General features: G+C 43.1%; 2 protein-coding genes across 4 annotated transcripts; both read left to right on the top strand.

Annotated features, from left to right (window-relative positions):
- The first annotated feature begins 1,197 nt into the window (after positions 1-1,197).
- On the top strand, positions 1,198-12,055 carry rcor3 (REST corepressor 3). 2 transcript variants are annotated; one of them, XM_088610757.1, is made up of 12 exons: positions 1,198-1,563; positions 1,679-1,735; positions 2,475-2,552; positions 2,730-2,782; positions 3,329-3,490; positions 4,151-4,275; positions 4,390-4,468; positions 5,206-5,424; positions 6,094-6,171; positions 7,158-7,215; positions 7,760-8,004; positions 8,945-12,055. In XM_088610757.1, exons 1-12 carry the CDS (start codon positions 1,440-1,442, stop codon positions 9,290-9,292), a joined length of 1,626 nt encoding a protein of 541 aa, XP_088466883.1. In that variant the 5' UTR covers positions 1,198-1,439; the 3' UTR covers positions 9,293-12,055. The 2 variants fall into 2 exon arrangements, with proteins under 2 accessions (XP_088466883.1, XP_088466884.1); XM_088610758.1 differs by having other exon boundaries at positions 1,204-1,563; positions 7,760-7,827.
- A 500-nt stretch (positions 12,056-12,555) lies between these two features.
- On the top strand, positions 12,556-26,669 carry traf5 (Tnf receptor-associated factor 5). Of its 2 annotated transcripts, XM_088610756.1 has the most exons (12): positions 12,556-13,419; positions 13,785-13,961; positions 16,548-16,774; positions 17,472-17,529; positions 17,886-17,987; positions 18,804-18,968; positions 19,875-19,952; positions 20,777-20,851; positions 21,312-21,404; positions 21,810-21,950; positions 22,795-22,966; positions 23,641-26,669. In XM_088610756.1, exons 3-12 carry the CDS (start codon positions 16,554-16,556, stop codon positions 24,219-24,221), a joined length of 1,686 nt encoding a protein of 561 aa, XP_088466882.1. In that variant the 5' UTR covers positions 12,556-13,419; positions 13,785-13,961; positions 16,548-16,553; the 3' UTR covers positions 24,222-26,669. The 2 variants fall into 2 exon arrangements, with proteins under 2 accessions (XP_088466882.1, XP_088466880.1); XM_088610754.1 differs by having other exon boundaries at positions 12,556-13,961.
- Positions 26,670-26,721: the final 52 nt, after the last annotated feature.

Here is a 26,721-nt window from a genome sequence, read left to right as displayed (position 1 = left end):
GCCCAGACCCCGGCTTGACTAACTTCTGAGATCAGGCTGCCGTGTTAACGGCAGAGCTGGTTATGTTGCTGTTAAAACGTTTAAGGATTTGCCAAAACGAGAGGTTCTCAACTAAAACCATATTAAAGCAAGTCTTTGACCTCATGATTTTATCATGTTGGATTCAAACTTCAAACTCAATAATAATGCGCTTTCAGTTTATTAATTACTTTATTAAATGTAGCTTATCAAAGACAGGCTTTCCTGGAGAGTCAAAGTTACAAGCATAAGATGAGTGCTCTGAGATGTCTTGTTGAGTTCTAGTCCTGAGACCTGCACTCTAAGTTGTTTGTAGCGTGACATTTCACTTTTGTATGAAAACATGACCCCAATTTATGTATGTTTAGCTGCTTGGGTTTTTTTTTAATATAAGCAGTTTTAGACGATTAAAAGACTCTGTATCGGGTAATTTAAAAAAGCAGATTTGAATTTCTGATGCATGAGTGACTTTGAAAAACGTAACGAAACGTATATGAAAGAGGTATCCAGTATACTTCAATTTCGACTTGCGCATAAAATGCTCATTCATGTTTTGAAGCTATAGGCTCTCTCAACTCTAACTTCTGTGGCTGTATTACGAAGAAATCATTTTTGCAAAGCTTTTCCTTTCCCCCGAAGGCAACCCAATCTCGTTCACTTTAACAGTCGGGTTCCCAGTGTAAAAAGGATCATTCTAAAATCGGATCCTATTAAGTCAATACAGCTGAACGCACGTCTCCCACACCTACTGTAGAACGACCTAAGCGAAAGCGATAAATACCGAAAATAAAACACTTGCGCTAAGATAGCTGCCTCGTTCGTGGGTTCCCTGCGAGAGAAGAACGTGAATTTTGGCGAGACGCCTTGGGACAATAGTGCGTTGAAGGGGCCGGTGTTTATTTTGAGAGAACACTCAGTACCAATCGAAACCTCTTCCAGCAGAGCCCACAGCGCGCGCTCGCCCTCTCCATTCCGGCCGGCACACGCTCACGCCACAGCTCGCCTTCACTGCGGCCAAGCACAGCGCAATTCCTTCCGCTGCAGGAAATAGGTCCGTCTGCCTCCTATTGTTGCCGTTGTTGTTTTCACCCCCCGGCACACACAAAAAAAAATACAAACAAAACAGCTGGCCTCCGGGAAGGCGAAATTACACCCCCACGCTGCTGCTGCTGCTGCAAAAAAAAATCACGCTACTCGATAAACGTCGCGGCCTCTTTCCTCGTTTCAACCCGATAGGCGGTCATAATAATAAATAGCGAGGTGGATTAATATCTGACATTTGCACAGCGACGCTGCTGCGTAGAAAGAAAGGGGAGTTGTTTAAAAGAAGGGAAAAAAAACGCTCTGCTCGGCTGCGCTAGTATGTTGCATGCCGTATAATTTTAATTTAGCAAGGGGAAAAAGCAAATAAATATTTAGCAATGCCTGGGATGATGGAGAAGGGGTCGGAGTATTTGGGAAAAGGACGGTCAAACGGGACGAAAAGCCCCTCTAACGCCTCGAATGGACATTTTTCTGACGAGAGCGCCAGCGACGACGAGCACGGTATAGCCTCGAACACGGCTCTTTAACAGCCTGCAAGACGTTTGACATTTACAGCACCATTGTGGATGCATATTAATAAAACCGTAGCTCATATGTGTTCATTGCTTCTTCCTAGATGTGGGGATGCGAGTGGGAACGGAGTATCAAGCGAGTATTCCCGATTTCGATCCTGGTAGGATATTTATATCATGAAATTTTACTACCGTACGGTACCTGACCAGAACGGAGATAGCCTCGGTTAAGGGGTTCAAGCCCCTGTTGAAAGCCTAGGGGGGGGAAAATGGAATAGCTAATCGATTATCAAGAAGTGATTGACCCATTTGGCCTCCGTTTATTGAACAAGTTTATCCGAGCGGTTAGCATTTTATACAACATTGTGCAAACAATTGGTGTCCGTAAGATTCCCTGTCGAGAGACATTGTAGGCAGCGTGAAAGCACGTTTTGCGTGGCGTTGTTATTAATATACTCTTGGGTACGGCTGATATCTAAACGAGTGAATGTTGACTGTTGGTGTGAGGACGTATAGTTGCTGTTCTCCTGCTGGGTAACGTATTCGTTTTGCTTGAGCTCCTGTAGCCCCGCCCTCTCCACCAAATAAAATTAAAAAGACGTTGAAAACCAATATCAAAGAAAACATCGAGACAACATAAATAAAAAAAAAACACTTTTTTTTTAATTCAGTATTTATTTCCTCCGCTTCCATTAATTCTCACTCCGCGGTTGGCGCTGGTGCTGCTGTCAGCGGTAAACCCAGTCAAACGAGTGTGCGGCTGAACACCGTTTCCAGTTTCTGATGCAGGGCCGTTAGTTGCATGAAACTTTTCAGGCTCTTCAGTATGCTGGGGGGGTCATGTAACTCGGGTGTAGCTGAAAACACTAATTCGCTCGTTTGTTGATTACATTTTTGAAGGTGCTACGAAGTACAGTGATAAAGACAGCGGCGGCATGTTGGTCTGGTCTCCATACCATGCGATAGCTGATACGAAATGTAAGTAGTGCAGTACAGATATCGGTAATATTTTTATAAGGAAATATTTCTTTGTGTCTTAACGTAGATATAGGTAAAGACGCACATTCCTAAATAAATGACACCCTGTTGGTTTATTTCTAAGTTTTAAAAGTAACTCTCCCCTTGTTTTGTTTTGTTTTTTTCTCTCCCCCCCAGTGGATGAGTACATTGCCATTGCCAAGGAAAAACACGGCTACAATGTCGAGCAGGTACAGTTCTCCCGGCGGGTTTCTTAGACAAGCAAGCCCTGCAGCTGGACTTGGGAGCAGGGACAGAGGGGGTGCCGTCTCTCCACAGGGCTGTGGGGGTCCGGAGTAGTTTGCCAGGTCATGTGCTGAATGCTGAGTCGCCGTGGGTGGACTCCGCGTTCTTGACATAAATGCCGAGGTTGAATGATGAACATGAAAGGTTGACTTCAAGAAATGTTGATGAGGGGGACAGTCCTGGCATGATTGAATTAACGAACGCAAGGCAAAATTGGTTGAATAGCATCGTTGCCTGGAGCCATTTCTAGTCTTGAAAGTGTGCGCTCCATGTTTCAAGACCATGAACTCCTGAGGATCAGAAGGAAAGTAGATGGCTTAAAATATATGCGTACGTGTGGATATAGTTGATTCTTTGCTTGTAGAAAAACTGATCTGAGGTTTCAGTATCGAAGTTCGGCAGAGCATTTCAGGAATGCCTGTAACATTTGACAAGCCCTTATCTCTGGCAGAGGATTAAGTTTCGGTGTTCACGTTTTGCTGCTCCTGCAGGCGCTGGGCATGCTATTTTGGCACAAGCACAATATCGAGAAGTCGCTTGCTGACCTTCCGAACTTCACGCCCTTTCCTGATGAGTGGACTGTGGAAGACAAAGTGCTGTTTGAACAAGCCTTCAGTTTTCATGGGAAAAGCTTTCACAGGATTCAGCAAATGGTGAATGTCCCTTCCAACACTGCTGTCTCACTGCATGACTGTCAGGATGTTTGTTTAGTAATAAAGGTTCCAGTATCTGAGTAGCTCATAGTTATCATGCAGAATACAGTAAATACCCATTTTATAGTGATACAGGTTACATAAGAGCTTTGGGTGCTTCAGGTGGCTCAGCAGTTAGCATTGCTGCCTCACAGCGCTGGGGTCCTGGGTTCAGTTCCTGGGGCACTATCTGTGTTGAGGATGTGTGTGTTCTCCCTGTTTTCTCATGGGGCTACTCTGCCTACTCTGGTTTCTACCAGGTTGTTTGTCATCAGGGAGAACTGGCCCTGGCGTGCGTATGTCCTGCGATTGACTAGTGTCCCGTCCAGGGAATATCCTGGCTTGGGCCAGATACCTGCCGGGATAGACTCTGGCTCCCCTCAACCCTGTACTGGGAAACACAGTTAGAAAATGAATGAGTGGATGGGTGGATTGGGCTCTTTAATCTTAGCTGACTTGAACCTTCCCATCTCTAGAAAATGACAATAATCGGTAACACCTCAGCAAACTAGACACTCAAAAGTTTATGCAAAATAGTACAATTTCAGAATAGAGCTAAGATTTTAGGAGGTTATGGAAAATAAATGTTCTGGTTTCTCACAATTTCTTTTTTCCGTTTAGTTACCAGATAAATCCATTTCTAGTTTGGTAAAGTACTACTATTCTTGGAAAAAAACTCGTTCCAGGACCAGCCTGATGGATCGCCAGGCGAGAAAACTGGCAAACAGGAACAATCAAGATGAAAGGTGACGTCAGAGCGTCGTTGTTGTTGTTGGTTTTTTTTACCACGAATGAGCATTGTGTTTGTGCGGTTTTAAGGTGTAATGACACGGGAAATGCTTTTACTGTTCTGACCTTAGTGACGAAGAGATGGAAGAAGCCAATCCTAACGAAGGAAATGACAGCGATTATGACCCAACTAAGGAGGCTAAAAAAGAGGTAACTGTTTGTTTATACAGCTGACCACTTTCTCATGAGCAAGGAAAACAGAAGTACGTGATATTGGCAGCTAGGAAACATGTTTTAAAAATTAAAACACAGTGACAAAAACCTGCCTCTGTCCCTGAAGCTGTATTGTACTAAATTACATATAAGTTAGCATTATATTGTGTCAAAATGTTAAAGTACTTCATAGATTTAAGATTTAAACTCTATATGCTGTTATATATATATAACAATGTCTTAGAAACTTCTGCAGTTCTTCAGTGCTACTGTACCTGTAAACACCTACTGTTTCTAACGTTTAAAGGCTCTCTTCCAATAGTTAACGTGTGCCCTGCCCATGACCCCCAGCTGTGTGGGTTTTGTCTCTTCCTCTTGTTATGCTGTGGTGGAGCAGGGTGGCCTGGTGGTGCAGTGGTTAGCTCTGCTGTCTCGTAGCACGGGGGCCCTGGGTTCAGTTCCAGAGCCGGGCTGCTTTCTGCATGCAGTTTGCGTGCCGTCCCCGTGTTCCTGTGGGTTTCCTCCGGGCGCTCCGGATTCTTCCCACAGATCAGGGACATACTGGTACAGCAGGTTCATTGAGTTCTGGGAAAACCGGCGCTGGTGCGAGTGTGAGCGTGTCTGTGTCCGCCCTGTGACGGACTGGCGTCCTGTCCAGGGTGTATCCTGCCTTGAGGCAGTTCGAAAGTGGGTGCATGGATGTATAAAGCTGTACATTTTCATTCCCCCTCCAGAGTCACTCCGAGCCGCCCACCCAGCCCAGCAAGATTGGGTTGGGCCGGCGGGAGCACCAGAACCTGCAACACCGACACCACTCCCAGAGGTCCAAGTGCCGCCCGCCCAAAGGCATGTACCTGACTCAGGACGACGTGGTGGCCGTTTCCTGCAGCCCGAGCGCAGCCAACACGATCCTGCGGCAACTGGACATGGAGCTGGTGTCTCTGAAAAGACAGGTATTGCTAATCCATCTTCTGCCGTGCATGCTGGTCTTGTCTGATCGGGGGGGGGGGGCATATGTTGTTTTGATGACCTGCTGTGATAAAAATGGTGTGCAGCACTGCGGATCCTGGGCCACACTGCCTGAAGCAGCAGTCTTGCCCGACGGGATAGAAGGGGCTCTCTGTGTCAGTGGCCAGCGGTTCCCCACCCTGTCCCTGGGGGACTTCCATTGCTCTCCTGGCTTTTGCTCCAGGGGGATTCTGAATCGGCCTCCTCGATTTCAGTTTTCCATGTGAGGGAGATGTTCAGTTTTCCTGTAGCTATTAAGAAGTGAATAGGATTTGTAACTGGCATCAACCCAATGGAACCTAAGGTCTACAGAGACCTCCCATAATGCAAGTGTGGTGCCTGGACCTCTGCTGAAAGAGAAAAGCTCTTTCTAGAAGTGTCTGGACCGCAGGACCAGGGTTGGGAACTGCTGTTATAGACTCCTTGTATATATAGCTGAATGTTTGGTATATCTGTAAATTATCAATGATGTTGGATGTAAATATGAAATGTGAATGTGCAGTGTTGCAGGGATTTGTTTTCAGCTGTACTGGTAAGATTTTTTTGTGTGCAGGTATTCGTAAATTCAATTACTGTGTTTATTCATGATGCTGTCTGGTTTTACTGTCTTTAAGGTTCAAAATGCTAAACAGGTTAACAGTGGTCTAAAACAGAAGCTGGAAGCAGGTATTGATGACTGCAGGCTTCCTGAGGTAAATAACAAAGGTTGATGATTCAGATTGTAAAAAGCAGTGAACATGAACCCTGATATAGTGCAATTTATGGAAGTTATTTAATTTTGTGCTTTGTATGCAAGTAATTTTCTGTTTTCATATTTTAAGACACATCTGTCAAACTGTACTAAGCTCATTTATTTCCCCCCAAGATGAATACTTGTGAATGAGGTAAAAAAAAATGTTTCTCATGCATGCTTGTGTTTTATGAGGCTAGAACTGAATTTCCTCTGGAATAAAGATATAGGGTAATAATAATAATATAATAATAATAAACTTTATTTTATATAGCGCCTTTAAAGGTGGCTTCTCAAAGCGCTTTACAGGATGACAATAACAATAAATAAGAAGACTACAACAATAATTAAGAAGATTTCACAAGATAGGACACAATTATAATTACAACAATACAACAATAACAATAGAGGAGACCATGGAAGGTGGTATTAAGAAGAGCAGAGGGGTGAAGAATGGAACCAGTTAAGTAAAGGCTTTTCTGAAGAAGAAGGTTTTGAGTCTGGATTTGAAGGCGTTTAGAGAAAGTGACTCTCTAATATCCTTGGGCAAAGAGTTCCAAAGCTTGGGGGCATAGCAGGAGAAGGCCCTGTCGCCCATACAATGTAGACGGGCTTGGGGGACAGTAAGGAGGGCAGAATTTGAAGAGCTGAGGTTGCGAGGTGGGGAGTAGGGCGATAAAAGTTCAGACAGGTATTGAGGTGCCAAGCCATGTAAAGCCTTATAGGTGAGACAGGGTAAGACATGGCCTAGATAAGAGAGATTAAAAAAAAAGTTTAGGAAAAGTAAGACAATATTATTAAATGGAAAATATATTTTTAGCAGTACTCATTGATGTTACTCCCAGCTAATAAAATGTCAGATTGTCCTTACAGACAATTAATGCTCCTATTGAGGATGCACATGGGGAAATAAAAAAATATAACTTCACGACTGTCTCTCTCTTGTAGTGCACCCAGAAAGTAAATGCTCGCTGGACAACAGATGAGCAGCTTCTTGCAGTTCAAGGTACATTTTCAGTTGTTTTATTCTTAAATACATTTTATTAAGTATTCACTTTTTATTACCGGTTCTAACAGTCACTGAAATGCTGTTTTTAAGAATAAACTACCTTCTTACTGCGCTTAACAAAAAGTAAGAATACTTTTAGTCAAGCACAGTAGGTGGTTTAATCTGGGTGAGGACTTTAACATTTCTTGCATTCTAAAGGAAAACCATCAGATACAGGTGCAGGCTTTTGCTCATTTGTTAATGTTGTAGGACCGTTCTGGGCAACTGTGAAAATATTCTGCCGCTCGTAAAATGTTATGTTTGCTAGAGGTAGTCCGGTATACTTTTATCAGGTTGAGCAGAAGCAAATACTTTAAAACTCCAAGGGGGGGGAAGCCAAGTGTCTTTTCCAAGATTAACTCCAAGAATTATACTGTAAGACTGTATTTCTTCATTAAAATGTTCCTTTCAGCCCTTACCATACCGTTTGTGTGTGAGCCGGTAACGCAGCATGGCTGAATTCGCGCCGGGGGAACTGAACGTGGCGTTTGTCTCTCCGTAGGTGTCCGGAAGTATGGAAAAGACTTCCAGGCTATTGCCGACGTTATCGGTAATAAGACCGTAGGGCAGGTAAAAAACTTCTTTGTGAACTACCGTCGTCGATTTAACTTGGAGGAGGTGCTGCAGGAGTGGGAGGCAGAACAGGGGACGCGGGCCCCCAACGGAGACACAGCCGCCTCGGGGGAGGAGGGGAAGAACAGTTCCAACACTCCGTCAGGGAAGAGTACCGACGAGGAGGAGGAGGAGGTGGTGGCGCTTTCTACTTGACTTTCCCAAAACCGAGCCCCCCCCCCCAAGGCGAGAAACGCCCTTGTCTTTGACAGCACCCCCTAAAGCCCATGAGCACTGTACGCCCACAAAACCCCGTGCTGCCTTGAAAGTTTTCATCATGGCAGATGTACGAGAGTGTCCAGGATTCCTGGCTCAAATTGTGCAGGGAAGAAAAATGCTCTTAACAATTCCGAACGCTAGCACACTCCCTTCCGAGATCCGGAGTTGTACCGGAGCAGGATGGGCAGATGTGCAAATGTTGCACTCGGGAGGTTGTTACACCTGTGACATCTAAGGGGTCTGTCAGTCCCTTGAGCTGCTTTGGTGAAGGACGGATACCGTTCGATTAGCTAGACACTAATCTCCGAACAGCCAAATTGGAAGCACGCCTGTACAAATCAAAAGTCTAGCCAAACTGATCAAATTTACCAGGTAAACGCTAGTTTTCAAATGGCCATTATAATGGTGGAAAATGAAAATGCAGTTTAAATGCATGTTAAAGCTATTTGCCTTTTTACTGTTTTCTGTGCAATAGTTTGCTTCATGAAATTTGTGAAAGTCGAACATGATTGAAAATACTGGGCAAGTGCTGGATTTAAGAGCGTGCACATCTGTCAAGAAATTGATTTATATAAGAAAATGTACTTATGGGAGTTTGACTCATAAGGGTCTAGTCTGCATTTCGGTCACAGTACTATGTGCTGCTGCTTTGTGCTCAATTGAGTATTGGTGCTGTCGATGATATCTTTGTACTGATGGAGTTACTGTGATTAACGTGCGTTTGTGTGCGACCGACTGCATGTGAAACTTTAACAACTGTTGATCCGGCATCGCACCAGTGTAGGAAAGTGACAGGTTTGAGTGTCTGACGCGTGGTGACTGAAATGCAAATCGGAACTAATCCTCTCGCCCGCAGGCCCAGGTGGCCCCGGCGGCCCCGGCGTCGGGCCCGACCCCCGCCGCCCAGGCCTCGCCCGCCCCGGCCCCGGCGCTCCCCGCGGCCCCCCTGCACCAGCCGCCGCCTCTGCTGCGGCCGTCCCTCCCGGCCACCCCGGCTCTGCACCGGCAGCCCCCGCCGCTCCAGCAGCCGGCCCGCTTCCTGCAGCCCAGGCCCGCGCTGCACCAGCCCCCGCCCCTCATCCGCCCGGCCAGCCCCATGCCTCCCCGCCTCAACCCGCGGCCGGTCCTGCCCGCCGTCGGCGGCCAGCAGCTGCCCACGCTGATCGGGATCCAGGCCGAGACCCCGTCGTCCTCCTTTCACTGAGCTGGCGCGGCGCGGACAGCCCTCGCGGGACCGGCAGCGCTGAAAATGTCCCCTTTCGTTTCCTACGAGTAGAGCTCATGCTGATGGAGCAGAGCACAGTGTGCAAAACTGCAAGAGGGTGAGAGCCGCAGTGTGTTGCATTGCCGGTCCAAAGAGTTTGTGTCTCAGAAATAAGCAAATCGTCGAGCCGGGGTGGTGGGGGGGAGTGTTTTCATGTTATCCGTAAAGTACCTTTTTTTATTTTCCTGGAAAATCTTAAGCGTCACGTATCGACCAACCCATTCTGCTGAAACCAGCTACCAAAAAGGTTTTTTTTTTTAAAGTTTTTTCTCCATTTGGTTTGAGCAACAAAATAAAAACACTACAAAGCAGGAATAAGACATTAACACGTACTGCATCAAGTAAGAGGCAGCGTTTTTGGGGAGATGTATTTTACGTTACGAGCGTAAAACAAATAATGGATATGTGCTGGATTTTCTTTTTTTTTTAATAGCTCAGTTATTTACTGTATCAAAATGCTGATTTCTTTAATATAGAACTAATAGTTATTGGTCTTGTGTATATAAGCAGTTATTTATTTTTCTACTTGGTGCTATGGACTCCTGACTAATTTTGCATATGCGCAGAATAATTATCACCATAAAAGTGCTCTTAAGTACACAGAAGTATTTTTTTGTTGTTGTTTTAAAGTTGTATTTCTCTTTTCTAGCATAGAGTGAGATGAGCAGTGCCCAACTAGATCTCGAAACTGGAAACCGAATGCGTCAGCCTTGCCCGTACACTGGGGTAATAGAGGACTGACGTTTGGGAGCAGATATTGAAAGATTGTTTTCTAATTATTTATTTATTTTAATAATTGCCGAGAAGGGAAAACAAAAAACCTAATGTTTTAAAAGCGTTGCATTCCATTTTGAGGTGTTTGTATTTCAGTGGGTTGTCTTTTCGGAAACAGGAATATTTCTTTGTTGAACCTATATTGTTTCATTAAATGGCATTTAGTGTCTTTCCCTCTTTTTAATGTTGAAACTTGGCTGGCATCGGAACAAATGCTTTCCCTTTCTTTCAGTAAGCTATGGAAAATAGAGTATGTGCTAAAGGATCGGAGCTCACTTGAACTTGTGGAGTCGTAACCGCTACCTTATGCTCTTAGTGCTTGGAAAGCATTTTTTAACTATAGTGCAAGTGTATGTGAAAGGAATGATGATGCAGGCGGGAGATGGTTGTGAAAAGCTGCTGTTGGTAACTTACTATCTGGTTAAGTGTTCATTTTTAATTCCTGAAAAGGCTTCATAGGTTACCAAGTGCAAAAAAACCCTGTTTTAATCATGAGCATTTGAGGAAAACAAAATATGGAAATGAACATGAATGACTGGAAGATGAATACTTCAGTAAGACGTTTCTTTCACGATCATGAACCTGTTCCAAGCCTAAGCTGTTCTTTTTTGCCACTGTTTCTTCATGGCTGTAGGCAGTTTTTCTGGTACTCATTGCTGGTTTAATTTGCCTTAATGTTTCTGCTTCAGTTTCAATCAAGACCCTCTTTGGACTTTTTTTTACTGTTCTTTCAGAATGCATCTTAAAAGTATTGTGCTTGTTTTTCAGATCAATGTCTTGTAAAAATCATTCCTTTTGTTAATTAGAGAGTAGCATTTTCATTCTTTTGGTTATTTTTTTAGGTTTTTGATATTTGTTTTATTTAAAAATAATTTCTGGAATGACTCTTTGCTTATGCTTTTGCTTTTGATTGAAATTCCACTGTTCATTTTTATCCCAGTTCTGTTTTTTTTTTTCTGTCAAAAGCGTTAGAGGTATTTTTGAAGAAGATTTTTAAGGCGGAACAGATGGAAGTACCATCGAATTGAGTTGACCCCATCAAAGGTTACTCTAAAAAAAACAAACCGGAGAAGTACTTAGACTTCCAGTTCTCATTGGAATACAGAACCTAATCTTGATCCAGATTGCCCTTTCAGCTTTGACTCTGTGAAGCGAGAATGTCATTTTAAAATGCATTTCCATGAAAAATAACTTTTAAAAGTTGTTGAAATGCAGGACTGAAGTGCTTTTATGGTTTTATGACACTAAAGCTTTTGATTTACTGATGTCCCAGGCTTGAATTTACCTGTCGAACTGTACCGTAAAGCAGCCTCAATGACATTCCTGGTCTTCACCACGTATTTTAGCTATGAGCTTCTTACTTTCTGTAACTAACATGTTCCAAAGACGGTGGTCTCTGGACCGTTACTGAACCTTAGATTAGTCGGTAGGCCTGGCTCAGTTTCTGTATTCAATTGTTACGGTGTGTAGCATTTCATAGTATAGATCTTGGAATCTTAACAAGACTTGAACATAATAATATTAAGCTAGTTTGCTACACTGTGGTTATGTAACTACCTCTCTGTCCTTAGGGAAAGAGACTGCGGGGGAAAACATCTTTTACGTTATTACTTTTCCGTACTTTGTAACTCTGTTTTAAGTGCTACTTAAAATTTAAAATAAAGGTCCCTGTACTGTACTTAGAATAAACAGCACACAATTTTTGAAAACCTCAAAATGTAACTGCAATATAGGTTATCTGTTTGTATATAGTGGAAGTACTCTCTGTTTATAGTTAATGTACTTTGCAAGGTGAAAGGCATTAAAAAGTACTTAAATTGTATGTATTGTCTGTGCATGTATAAACTGTCATGGTTTACTGCTATTTGATGGTTACATCCATTACATGCTAGATGTTATAACAATGCATTAAACTAAGTAGTCTTTGCACTATTGTTTTTTTAATTGATTTTTTTGTTACTGTATTTCCTTTTAGCAAGTGCACTTTTTAAGAAAGCAATCGAATATGACAAGTGCAGAATGGGATCTGTGCAGTGCTGGGAAGAGGGGGTTTGGGTGTATATGGTACTGCAGAGCTGACGGAGAGCACTAATTGGGCATGTTCGGTCACAGGGGTTCATGCTCCGTGTTAACGGCAGTACTTGTATGTGAATAAGCCCTGCAGGACGGACGCCAGCCCTGGAGTCTTTCCTGGTAGCACTGGGTGAAACTACACCTTGCAGCGTCCACACTGACTGGAGTGTGTTGTGGGCTGCTCACACTCGGGAGGGGACAATTGAGAGAGGCCAGTTAATGTCACCAGCCTGTCTCTGGGAGGTGGGAGAAACCCGGACTCCTAGGGAAAGCCCATGGATACGCTGCGAGATCCATGCAGACTCCACACAGAGGGTCCCTCCAGTCCGAAATCAATCCCAGGGACGCGGAAGCTGGGAGACGGCAGTATTAACTGCCACGGCACCCTGCGTCCTCGGCATCCTCGATTTAATTTCAGTCAAGTTTGGCAAACCCTGACGCGTAGCTCCGATTGCTGTGATGTGTGTGTAAACCCAGAATGTGTGCTGTCTTTCCTCCAGGCACTGAAAAGTCTTAAAACTGCAGGTCAGACTAGGTAGGTGACATTTTCTGCGCTTTAAAATGGAGCGGCTAAGAGTATGCACGATGTACTATGCACGGCGTACGTTTTCACCACGGAGTTTTCATATTTTTGTTACCGATTGGACGGGATTTCTGTGCTTATACTTTATTCAGTACTAAACCATTATTTTGTAAATCACTCGACCACTATAACAAACGTGTACAGTGGTTTATAATCCTATTGATAGTGACAATAACGTCTTTAATAGCTATGTGCTGCGCCACCTTGATTAACCCGTCAAGCACCGAACGTTGTTAGTAAATATTTGCAATAAGAGATTGTGTTAATCTTTTAATACCGTTAAGATCAAAATGCAGATTTTGTGAGGCAGATGCGGTAAATTCAAGCCAAGCTGTGTTATTAGTTTACGGGTTGTCTCTAGATGACAGGGTCTGCTAACAATTGATTGCCTGATCTTTTTTTAAGGGAAAAAAACGTGTGCCCATTGGTCGCGTGAAAAGATGGTGAGTTTCCGAAAATATAGCATTAAATTCGGCAGAGCAACGAGGGAACTTCACCAGTTCTATTTCAGTTCCTGGTCTTCTCACAGAGTGAGAAGTCGCTCTATATCCGACACGATCACGTTGGACGACAAACCAAGCACCGGTAGAGGAAAAAGGCACTTCCTGTGACATATAGTGATGAAAGATGCTGTAGTGTATGTTTAGTATTATTTTAAAAAAGTCTAAAACGTGTGAGTGTGAACTAATGTTTAACCAATGCTTATAGTAATAACGTACCATATCTGTATATGCACATTTTACGTGAATTTCAACTATATTTTTAAAATAATTACGGGAGTCGTATATGTGTGCGTTATAATGTAGCGATGTTTTAAAATGGTTGCGTCTATTTGATGGTGTATGTATTATTAGCGCGCGTCGGTCCTTTCATGCTTTCATGTCGTCATCTTTGCTTATAAAAAAAAATAATGCGTGGGTACGAGGGAAGACTAGGCGCTTCATAAAAAGACGCCTCACACCTCCCTTATAAATTAAACGCTACATGCGACTTCCTGCGTAGTTCCTCAGCGTTACAGCTGCGAGCGCATCAGCGCGGAGAGGAGCCGAGGTCGCGGCGCAAGGCTGGTGTCCGGCTGAAGCACAGTGTTCCCGCCGCCTCTGCAGCCGGCAGGACAGGTGAGCCAGGGCAGCAGTCTCACAGGCGGGCACCTGGACGCGAATTAAAGACGTCCGTCAGGTAAGAGGATTCTGCTGGCCAATGCAGGCTTTTTTTATGTTTCACTACATGGAAAACGAAAGTAAAAAAGAAAAAAAGTAGGTCCTGCTGCCACCCGACTTGACCAGAAATCCAGGTTAGAAAATAAATGGGTTGAATGTTAATAGGCCGTCCGATTAATGAGTATATCTCCCATCTGTGGAATTGGCAGGCGCAAAGATCCAGCTTGCGAGTGCGTGACTGCTGCTGGTACTGAATGGGTCTCACCCGCCCGCGGGGAATCCCCCTCTCGACGAGAACGCGTTGTTCTTTGTGGAACGGCACGACTGTGAAATAGCACAATATCGACATAAAGCATGAGAAATGGGCAACGATAAGGCCTAAGGACTGAAGCTTGCAGCCTGAAACCGTTCGCGAAAAATGGAACATCGTACTGCCGACGAGCCCGTCCCGAGTATAAGCAGGCGTTCAGACCTGCAAACACAAGTAACTGTCGCTCACAGACGTTTCTGACCTCATAATCATACCTTGAATCCTCGCATTTTCGGGGAAATTGAGACAAAAACGAAGTGAAAATGATTTAATCGCGCGTGGGAGACCAAATCTTACATCTTAAGATGAGCGATGCTATCGATGTAAATGCTAAATACTGAAAGGCAGATTTTAAGTGGGCGAATCAAAAATAACTTTTCCTATATCAATATTATGCTTTAAGTGTCACTAGTCATATTTGTAGAACAGATATGAATTGTGTCATTTAAGAACTCAAAGTGTGATGACATTTTAAGTGCCTATTACGTTCTTGAATGGATGAATGGACTGCTGATTATTTATTATATCGGTGATAAGCTGATCGATTCAGTCGTTATTTTCAAACACAATCCTTCTCGCTACTGGCTAGATCAAGTTTCGTTAATGTTATTTGCGATCCTTCTACACAACAAAAACAGCGTTTCAAGTTTTGAGCTATGAACAGAAATTTAAATTATCCGTGAAAACGTAAAATATAACCTACGCATAAAGTATAAGTACATATCCAGCCGCACGACTCATTGTATTTACGGATTTTCGAAACCGTTTTTTTTACGTTTTTAGTTTTTTTTTTTGAAAAGAGGAACAGTCGGGTTTCGTGTATCCTGAGGAAAGACGGTTTTCAAGATTAATCAGTGGGGATTTCTGCCGGACTTTTCCTGTGCGGCGCTGCCTTTCGCTGAAAAAAACAAACACAAAAAACTGTCGTGTACTAGAATAATGCCAGTCTGATCACTGATGTCTAACATTCTTATATTACTCGTTTTATACTTACGTTTAAAGCTCACCGCTTGCTGTTTGTGAGAGATAAAATACGCTATACTGCTACTGAACTCTGCACAAGTTTGCTTTCTACAATGGTAAGAGCAGCACTTAACGACAAGTACAGCAACGATTTCGGAAGCGTGGCAGCCGTATTGGAGAATATGTTGGCAAAGAGATTGAGTCTCCTTGCTTTTGCCACTTGCGTTTCCTCTGCTTGTTTACAAATCCTCCGAAGTTATTTTGAACCTTCCTGTGTTTCTACCGAGAAAACTGTTAAAACAGCGTTCGCATCTAAGGTGTTAACAGCCATGGAAATAATTACTGTGCCCCATCCCGGGACTCTGTGTAAAAAAAAAACTATATATTTGCAATACGCCCGAAATAAAGAAAATTAACTGTGAAAGCCGAACATCTTTTTTTAAAATCAATTCCATGAAAACCAAACAGCTTTTTGTCTTTTGAAATGGACAACATACAAAAACAAAAACCCACAAAGTATATTTTAGAAACCACCTACTTTTTGGGGGTGTCCTGTGGGGTAATGGGATAGGTAACCGTGCATAAATCGCTTTGGGGTTGGCATGCACGAATCCTAGAACTGTTGGGATGCAGAAAGGCGATCTGCCTTTCCCCCCTCACCGCTGTGCTCTTGTGTCCAGCTCCGTGAAGACGCCCCCCCCCCTGCAGACGGCCTCATTCGTTAGTGCTGCGTTTGTGCCGCTTTCGTTTCCGAGATATACACTGTAGCGCCTTGTTTTTTCGGGGGTCGTGACGTCACTCAGTCCCGCTACAACGTCGTAGGGGGGAACCAACCCGGTCTCGTTCGTTAGAGCTGCGGTTGTGCCGCTGCAAGTAACTTCCCAGCTGCTTTCGTTCCCGAAATATAGCGCCTTGTTTTTCGGGTGATCGCGTTTCCATGCACGGTGACCTTGCCCTCCAGTGACCCCGTCTGCCGCGTTCAAGCGCCCTGTCACCGGTCCCAGAGTAACAATTCTGCAGCTGCGTTTCTCTGTGTGCCCGGCTGAGGGGCGGCGGTTGACTTTGCTTTTAATTCCAGCATCTTCCGTGCGTTTGCGTGAACAGGAAGATTAAAATTGTCACCAATGTCATACCCTGTTCAGAACAGTTGCGGGTGCAGCCTAAAAAGGGCGAACATTGGCAAGCAACTGCATGTTCTTAGAAAGAGGCTGTAACCAGCACGCCTCACTATTTCGTAGCTGTGTCCCTTTTCAAAATCTGAAGCATCGTTTGTGCTGTCTGTAGGGGGGGGTCAGCTTCACGGCGCTCTGGTGTCCCGTTTCTTGTCTCCAGGCCCCGATGGCTTCCGAAGAGAGCCCGGCCGCGGGAGGTCTGTCGCGCCAGAACTCCGGCGTCGCCGTGTCCGCGGAGTTGGACCCGGCGCTGCTGGCCCGGAACATCCAGTTTGTGGAGAAGCTGGAGGAGCAGTACGTCTGCCCCAGCTGCGGACATGTGGTGCTCAACCCCCACCAGACGGGCTGCGGGCACATCTTCTGCTACCAGTGCATCAAAGCTTTCCTGTAAGAAAAGGAGCAGTTGGTCTTTCTGTGAAAAATTTCAGGTGCATAGATTGCCATTAGAGGAACAACTGAAGAACAATTGCATGTAGGAAAGTAGAAAGAAGAAACAATGTTCTGGCTGTTTTTTCTTCCCGGTTTTCAGCGCGCAGTGAAACTTTAATTACTGACACAGACATGGATATCTCATCAAGCCATTTTTTTGTTTGAATTTTCATTTTATTAATGATTACCCCATTTGTGACTTAGTTCTTAAAAAAAGTTCAGGCCAGGTGTTAAGTAGATCGTGAGTGCTTTGGCATAGAATAACCCATGACAGTGCTTGAAGAGGCAGGAGTGTTAAGTGTTGAAAAGTGTCCTGGCCATGTTGCACTCTGGGCTTGTATAGTTGGCAGGTGCCCTAACGTTTCCCCAGGTGGGGCTGCACTTCAGTGGAGGATGAAGGGATTTTTATATACAGTACAGTATAGTGTGTTTTGTGATGTGCTGCGCAGATGTAAGAAATTCTGATTAAGCAGGGTGGTTTACCACTTTCAATGTAAACTCCTGCTGCTACCCCAAAAAATCAAGAAAGATCTTGTTTATCCTGGAACAGACACTAGCTTATAAATGTATCACAAAAAGCTGCAGGTAGTTCTTAGATTATTAATATGGGGGGAGAAACCAGGTTGTTTAATTGACTGTCTTTCATTTTTTCAAGGGAGAGCACCACAATGCCTAAATGCCCTATAGATAATGCCTTGATAAAGGCGAATGAGGTAAGATCTTATATAGAATATTTTATAGCCATGTGGTGGAATATTGTTACTGTAGCTCCTTCAGGTGTGGCCTTTGCATTTATTCCCTGTTGTGGTGTATAAGGCAAACAAACTAGACAATGGCTGTACTTAGATCTTGATATTACCACAGTATTTAATACAGTGTACGCTGTCTGGAGAATGAACATTTTCATTATTTTACCGGAAAGATTTGAATTTGGATTTGAATTTCAGAACACCCTGGATCATATGAGATGCTAATACAGTGTACAGCTTTGTTCGTATTGTTAAAAAAAAGTAGACAATATTGGTTTGGTTAAACATTGAGCTCATCCTGGGATTTGCATTTTCTGTAGGTTTTTCAAGATAACTGCTGTAAAAGAGAAATATTGAACTTGGAAATATACTGTGCCAATGCGCCGGACTGTACATTGAAGGTGACCTTAGGGCGTTTGCAGGTAAGACAATTTATGTTTTGGAATATTCTTAATTATTGAATACGGTAAATCTGCTTCTGTATTTTGGGGGAAAGATTGCAACCATTTTATTAATAACATGCACAATACAGTAGATTAATTAGTAACATACTTGATCCAAGCTCCTGCAGAGGAGAAAGTATCATAGAATCTGGTATGTGACCCAAGCTCCTGAAGAAGAGAAAATCTGATACTAAATTATTTGAGGTCTGGCAGGATGGAATTGTACAGTAAATGTTATTTCATACATCATCAAGAGAAAGGTCCTGATCATGTAGTATTTGAATATTTGGCTCCTGCATTTTCACTGCAATTTCACATAATAAATAACATCAGAATTACTTTCCATAATCCCCACAAATTACGAATACTTTAGTTTTGACATGAAGGATGAATTCATGACGTATGGTTATAGTTGCTCTATACTTTTTCCTCTGCCTCTACCCCACCTTCATGACAGTAACCAGTGGTAGTTCCCTCCCAGTCCACTGACTTCTGTTTCTGACAGAAAGGGGACGCAGCTTTCAGATGAAACAAAACACCTGTTTTATCTTTTACGGGGAATTTTATTTTTTTCCAGCCACATTTTCACTCAAGTTTCAATGATAATGTTTGATCCCACACAGCATGACAAATAACAAGTCAACACGAGTAGCCATGAAGTATCGAATAAAAAAATACTGCTGAATGATCCCCTCTAATACCTACTGCAGCAGAAAAGGCCAAGGGGCATCTTGTCCTTGAAGTAGCCGTTCTGGTTTTTGTTAGTCCTGTGACACTTTCCCTTCTGTATCCCAGGAGCACCTGAAGCACTGTCCATACGAGTCCGTGCAGTGCACCAACACAGGCTGCACGGACGTGATGTTCCGCATGGATCTGAGGGAACATCTGATGAGCATCTGTGCCTACCGCATGGAATCTTGTCCACACTGTGAGAAGCATTATATGCTGATTCAGTTAAAGGTAAGCACAAGACCTTTTACTGTGGAATGCTTGTCTGGTTGGAATAGTTAAAGCAGTAGTTCCCAGCCCTGGTCCTGCAGGTAAGCTGTGTCTGCTGGTTACCACTCCAGCTGTGCTCTCAGTCTTCATTGCTAACCGATGACTTCATTGATCTGCTTGCTTCTTTAGACTTCTGTTTCACTTGATTCTTCAGTCTGTCCTGAGTGTTGTGTTTTCAACTGCTTCAGTACACTGAAGTTCATGCTGCTCTTCTCTCCTCGACTGGCTGGGCATTATTTCTGTCTAAGTAGATCTTACTAGTTGATCAGTTGATGATGAACAGAATCAGATAGGAACGACCCAGTCAGACTTGCCCACAGGTGGGAAGGTCTGTGTCAGACACGCCCACAGGTGGGAACATCTGTGTCAGACACGCCCACAGGTGGCAACGACCCTGTCATACACGCCCACAGGTGGGACCGTCTGCGTCAGACACGCCGACAGGTGGGAACAACCTCAGACACGCCCACAGGTGGGAACGACCTCAGACTCGCCTGCAATGGATGTTTTCCTTTGCAGAGGTCCAGTGGCTTAAATTTCAGGAAACTCTTGCATGAGGACTGCTATGAAACTGCAAAATTGGTCCACTGTTGATATCGATTACTAATCCCGTTTGATGTTTTGAGAGCTGAAAGCAAATTTACTGATATGCCCCAGATAGGAAACTAAAATTAGTCAGGCTGTGATTAAGAACTCAGCTGGAACACGGAAGACACAGAGTTCACCCAGGACCAGGGTATGGAGCCTCGGAGTTAGAGTGCTGCCCCATCTCCAGCTGCTTTCTAATGAGCTCCAGCAAGTGCGGTTTCTCTCTGTGGCAACGCTTTGCTTGCCCTGTCTCAACTCTGATAATGGTTGCATTTTTAGGATCATGAAGACACCAACTGTCCGGACTTCAAAATTCAGTGCCCCAACAAGTGTTCTCAGGTTATAAAAAGACACAAGGTAAGAAAATCAGATGTACTGTAGCCAGCATACTGCTTTGTACTCTTTTTTTTAGAAATGAAATCACTAAACTTCTGTTAATAGATTTTAGCTGTTGTCTGACAAAAAATGCCCGATTTAGAGATCAGCCCAGTACAGGAGAAAATTGAAGTTCTTTCTCCGTAGAACTGGTTTAATAAAATATTTTTAATACTTGTTTAATACTGATGTGCCACGTTTCTTTTTCTCTCAAGAAAAAAGTAACACTTAGCTGATTTAGCTAGCAGGTTGCCTGTTCTTAGTAGCGTAGTCATTGCTGAAAACACAAAAGGAAGTGAGATCCTCTATCACTGATATGAGTACAGTTCTTCTGATACTGCAAGACTGAAATGACTTAAGAGAAAATCTTGTTTAGAATCCTGTTTTTATTTCTTACTGTCATGCTGGGCAATATTAATATTATTTCAAATATTTGTCAAATTTGCTTATTGTTAAAAGATAATTTCTTTAGCTTAGAATGTGTCTTCTGACCTGTCAATATCATCTTCAATCACAAAGTTCATGATAACATTTTGTCCAATTTATATGTACGTGAATTTGTATATATAGTCCAAATAAGATACTGCTTCAAATAAAATATTAATGAAAACATTAGTAACTACATACGGGTAATATTTCTGTATTCACTAAAGCTAACTCCATGCATTGACTGGTAATTATGCTGGATATTGACAAACCAACATTTCTGACCTGAAGACTTCTCCCTGCTGCTGATAAGGCTTCTGGCTGCTGGGAAACTTGCTAATTGACTTGCACTCTTTGTTTACCATCATTTGACATTTCAGCTGAAAGACCATTTTCAAGAATGCCCCCAGGTTGAAATCGACTGCACATACAAGAAATATGGCTGCTTTTTCAGGGTTGGTATAAATAATACTCTTATCTATTCACAAAATGTGCCAAACTCAGATCTTTGATTAATACCACCACAGACTTTGGCATGAGTCATTCATTTTATTAAAAGGGCAGGACAGTTTCTGACTTCATGTAAGCTCTCCGTGATGAAATATCTCAATTTTAATCATCTGGTGATGAAGCAAATTAAGAGACATGAGAGCTCTGTGTTTTTTTCGTTTTGGTCATTTTTCTGTAAGTCTTAATCATTAACATTTTCCCGAAAGACAGCGCGGGAACTCTTTAAGCTTGAGGAAATGTTTTATACACAATGTTGTTGCTGCTCTTGAAGAATAAAGGTAAACCTTACATTGGTACTCAGTGTAGCAAAATAGATCCCTACAGGCAAAACAACTGTATTCCTCTGTGCAATTCTTATTTTCCCATTTAAATACCGGTAAAACTGTATTTCCTTTTTTTAAGTAGGAAAAACGAGTAAATGTGGAGGCCCATGAAGATGTAGCTTTGAAAGACCATCTGCTTCTTGTTTTGGAAAGTAACTTCAAGCTGGAAAAACAGGTAACAATGGTGAGACTGATCCAAGTCAGAATTAAGACTTGCAGGTTTGATTCCACAGATGTTCTTAATTACTTAAATGAGCTAAGTATTTAAATTAATTGGCCAAACCTAACAGTAGCCAAAATCACTAATGAAGGCCTTTTATGTACCGTAAGTGCCTGAGCTCTTCGATCAGAGGATATGTACCATTGTCTTCATGTACAGTACCTGAAGTAAAAAGTAGTATTCTCATATTTTCCTGCCTGTTTGGAAATGATGAAGTGTGTTGTTTAGGCGTATTGGTTACCATGTTGATGTCATTATTGGTTTTCAGTTTGACTACCTCTGTTCAAACTGAGGTACTCAAAAAATGTTCAAAATTTTTCCAGTTTCAAAATGCCTAACATCACGCTGGTTTCCCACCAGATAGACGATCTCCAAAAGACTTTGCTCCTGAAGCACCACGAGTTTCAAGAATTGACGAGTGTTGTCAACAACCTGGAGAAGGAAATCAAGCCACTTATACAGCAGGTGACCAAGACCGACAACATGCTCTCCTGTGTACAGGTGAGGCACAGCTGTGCTTTGGATCATGGGTTTTGCAACCTCACTGTAGCAGCTCTGGGAAGACTTCCTCAAACATGAATGCTGTAGTGGGGAATTCCTCTACACAGGAGTAGGAGAAAAGCTTGTGAACTCAATACACACAGCAGTGTAGCATTGTGTCTGCCCTGCAGAACAGACAGCTGAAGTTCACTAACTCATTTATACAGTATAGTATATGTATATAGGACAGCCTCGTGTAGTACATGACAGAATGGTTTGTTTCAGGCTCAGGCAATTTTTGACCTGTTCTTCCAGGCTCTTCTACTCTTAACAACCTCATTAGGAGCAAACTAATTACTGTAGTTTTAAAAAGTCAGTTCTTATCTCACCTTTACAGACCTTGAGGCCTTTTCTGTAACTGATAAGGCAGTAAACAGCTAATCTGACATATTCCAGTAATTATTCCTTACATTCCATTGCACAATTAACACTAAAACTGTAGCCTTGAAAACATGCTGATATATTTGCCCTGCTTCAGATGTTCTTACTGAAAGATTTGTGCTTTTTGTTAAAAACGCTGGACAGTTATTACATGAATAAAAACAATTCGAATTTCGTATTTTATGTGCATTTCATGAACGAATAAAAACAAATGCAATCTTAAAACTATCTGGAATATGACCCAGCCTGTCTACACTGTAATGTTAAAGCTGTACAAACTTTTATTTAAACCCACCGGTCTGTCATTATTTATTCCTGTCTCAGGTGCTTTGCCATGACTGTGTAAAACATCATCGCTTGTTTAACATGATTGTAGGGACATAGGCCAGTTTGCTCAAGCAGTCTTGCCTTTCTGCCACAATAGAGGTCACTTGAAGAGCAGAGGGACAGAGTGTCCAGTGTCCAGATCCAGCTGCAGCAACTCACACGCGCTTTCAATCAGGACCCCATCCGCACGGAGGTGGGGCACCTGAAGACCTCTGTGGACAACCTGAAGCAGCAGGTCTCAGTGATCGAGTCGCTGAAAGACCGCCTGAGTAAGTCATCACGCCCCCCTGTGCTTTAACAGTAATTGCAGGTATTAATTGTATACGGGTGACCACCCACTGCTAAACCGTTTCGCTGAGTGAGGGGAAGCACTGACCTCATAGTTCACAGGGCTTGACAGTTCTCCTGACTTCTCTAGTCAAGAAAGGACACCACCGCATTTGTAGATTGTCACTTATCTGCTATTTCTTAGACATCTTAGCATCTGGGGTGTCAAATGCAACTTAAAACAAAAAGAAAGAATCAGTAGACAAATAAGCACTTTTTGTTTCCAGAAACTATGGTTTAACCAACAAAAGACACTTTCCAATGTCTCTGTTCTTTGATCGTTCCAGTGCTAACTTGGCTTTTTTGGCGGCACTGTGCCACTGGTGAGAGCAGCCATTGGTTTGAATAATCATGACAGCTAGGGGCAATCTCGACCAGCTTGTTGCTGCTATTCCAGCCACACGGGCTTTACACCACCTCTGTCCCCAACACCGTCCTGATTTGCCAGTGCCAACGACTGTAGTAATCTGTCACACAACACCGCACCCCCATCTCACTGTCACTACAACGGAGAGAGGTCAGCAACAGACTTCAAGGTTGTGGTTCTCTTTCCAGCAACAATGTCTGTCTTTTATATTTCTGCTCAGAGCGCTAACGTGCTGCTGCCTTGTTGCAGACGTCCTGGATGATCAGTACAAGCGGCACTCCCGGCTGCTGAACATCCACATGGAGCAGCTCAACCTGAACGACGAGAGGTTCCGGCAGCTGGAAGCCACGTCCTACAACGGGAAGCTGATCTGGAAGATCCAGGACTACCAGAAGAGGAAGGAGGCGGCGGCGGAGGGCCGCGCGCCCTCCATGTTCAGCATGCCCTTCTACACCAGCCGCAGCGGCTACAAGCTGTGCGCCCGGGCCTACCTGAACGGGGACGGCGCCGGCAGGGGCACCCACCTGTCCCTGTACATCGTGCTGATGAGGGGAGACTTCGACTCCCTGCTGCCCTGGCCCTTCCGGCAGACCGTGACCCTCATGATCCTGGACCAGAGCGGCAACAAGAGCGACATCCTGGACTACTTCAAGCCCGACCCGGCCAGCAACAGCTTCCGCCGGCCCACCGGCGAGATGAACGTGGCCTCGGGCTTCCCCTGCTTCGTCTCGCACGCGGACTTGGAGAACCCCAAAAACGGCGTCTACGTGAAAGACGAGACCTTGTTCGTGAAGGTCAAGGTGGACACGACGGGGATCGAGGACCTGTAGGGGCTGGGGGCTTCCCCTGGAGCCGACACCCACGCCGTCTGCCCCTCTTTCTGGTTACTGTCCGCAAGGGATTGAATTTAATTGAACCGAAAAGCTTGTGCTGCTAAAACGCCCAACGTGTCTGTAGCACAGCCTCAGTACAGGTGGCTCTGAAGCGAGGGCCCCTGTTTGCCGAGTCCTGGGCTTTATCAGCTCATTTGCATGTCAGCATTGTTCTGAAGGCACACCTGCTGTGTCCACTGGCGACAGTAACTGAACACGATTTGTCGCGGCGCTTCAATCTGAAACAGCTTGGCCTGGCAGCAAAGACGTATCTATTTGCGATCTTTAGGGTTCGGTGTCTAAAGACTTAAGGCTTTCAGGTGCTATTCACATGAACGATCTGATAGCATCACTTCTTCAGAGGCTTCAATACACTTGCTACCACATACAGTTGTGTATTTGTGATGGTCCATAGCTGAAGGTGACCCTTTCCATTGATATCTTTGGCTTTTTAATTTAGGTTGGAAGTAACTATTTTTCCTTTTTATTACAAGACAGCATTGAATAAGCTGCATTGCTGAAGCTAAAATTTGTATCGGATATTTAACAGACAATTCTACAGTACGTACGAGACAAAAAGTAATGGACAAAGTATGTCGTACTGGGAACAGTGTTACAGAGAAGGAGTATCAGCCTCATGACATCATAAAAAGCTCTTTCTGGTGATTTTCTTCTAAATGAGGAACAGTACACTTTCAAAACAAAAAAGGATCGTTTTAGTTTTTTAGTTATGTCTGAAATAGTTGTTGTGGTTCTACTGTGACTGAGTTGTCCAGAATAACTCATAATGTGTAATATCTCACTTTGTGCTACAGACACAGAGTATAACCTCCAGTAAACCACATGAGAAGTCGTTGTCTGTGATCAGTCCTGGCCTTGACAGCTTTACTTTTGTTGCAAATTAGTGAAAAGCTTTTCTGCTTTATTTAAACACATGGAAGTGTTTAAAAACCTGCTCATCTACTGTGGAATCATCTCATTTCCCTTCTCAACTTTCAAATGTTGTATGTTCTGTAACTCCTAAGTAGGAATTTGTTGTCATTATTGGCATGGGTTTGAACATTACAGAACATTTTTTAAATGCTTCATTGTGTGAGTGTAATCAGTAGATTTCATACAGAACTACAGCTTCCTAAAAAAGGATTCAAATACTGTATAACCTGTGCCACCTTTTTTAGATAGGTATTTAAGACTTTTTACAGTTGAGAAGAAAACTATAAGATAAATTATAAATTATATATATTTTTATTTGTATTTAGAATGATTGTCAGCAGAACATTTCTATATGAAAGGCAAGCATTCAAAATGCTTTTCATACTACAAGGTCAAAAGCATTCTGTTGCAAATCTGCTTACTAGGTTACTAGTTTCCATTAACTGCAGCGAACCACAGACTGCTAAAAAAAAGGAAATGGGACATTTTTTAGTCACTCATTCCATTAACGCCTGTGTTAGTCCTGTGCCTGTACATTGTGATTGGCTGATTGTGTATTTCTACCCTTATTTTACTACTGCTGATTCATATCTTAAAAGGAAGCAGTGCTTAAGTTGCCCGCCACTTAAAGGTTAAATTGCTAAAATATGGAAAAAAATTAAATCTGGCACCTATATTTCAATATTTTGTTTTGCTGTTATATTCTCCCATGTCATGCAGACTGTTTTAAGTGAGGATTTCTGGGATACACAAAATGTGTCTAGAACAACAGTTCTTTGAAGTGTATTGCTACGTAAGACATCAGTTGAATGCCTTTATTTGACTTCTTCTCTGGCAGATGCTCCCGAGAGCCATGCACTCACTGGCAATGCAGGTTGGAGTAGAAGGGATTTCATGCTGTCCTGATGACTCCTGTGTGCTCATACACTTTTTATAGCGCTTAAGAGACACATATTTGCATATTACTAAACTCTTCAGAATTCTGCCTTAGAACACAGCACCAAGCGAGTAGGACATGGGACACATAAGCAGTATTACTTTAAGCTTTTGCAGAGGTGGCATACTCTGACCCCCAATTACAAACCACGAGTATCGTCCAGCTTTGTCTGAAGCCTGTGAGTTCATGCACAGCATGTACAGTATACCTTTAAATTGTGGACCAGTAGTTCAACCAACACTTTCTAGTTTTTGCTTTGTGTTTTAGCTCCTGGAAGAGTGCATTAGTAATGGTCATTTTACATACCCCCAGACAGTTCTCCATGATGCTTACTTCACAGTGAACGCTTTTCTTATTCACATTACTGCTGCAATTTGTGTAAACAATGTTTGCTGAATTGGAATATGCATTCTTATTGTGGTTGCTGCATTGACAATGTATTAGCATTACAGCTTTTTTTTAAAAATAAAGGCGATCTATTTTTGTAATTTTTATTTTGTGATTGAAATAAAAACAAATGTATATTGCGCTAACAACGCATGAGAAATTAAAAGTTCTTGTCTAAAGGCAGAAACTAGTGTTGAACAT

Source organism: Lepisosteus platostomus, chromosome 17 (assembly GCF_059453375.1).
Source record: "Lepisosteus platostomus isolate fLepPlt1 chromosome 17, fLepPlt1.hap1, whole genome shotgun sequence".
Lineage (NCBI taxonomy): Eukaryota > Metazoa > Chordata > Actinopteri > Semionotiformes > Lepisosteidae > Lepisosteus > Lepisosteus platostomus.
Note: the sequence above shows the minus strand (reverse complement) of the source record. Positions and strands in the feature narration are given on the sequence as shown.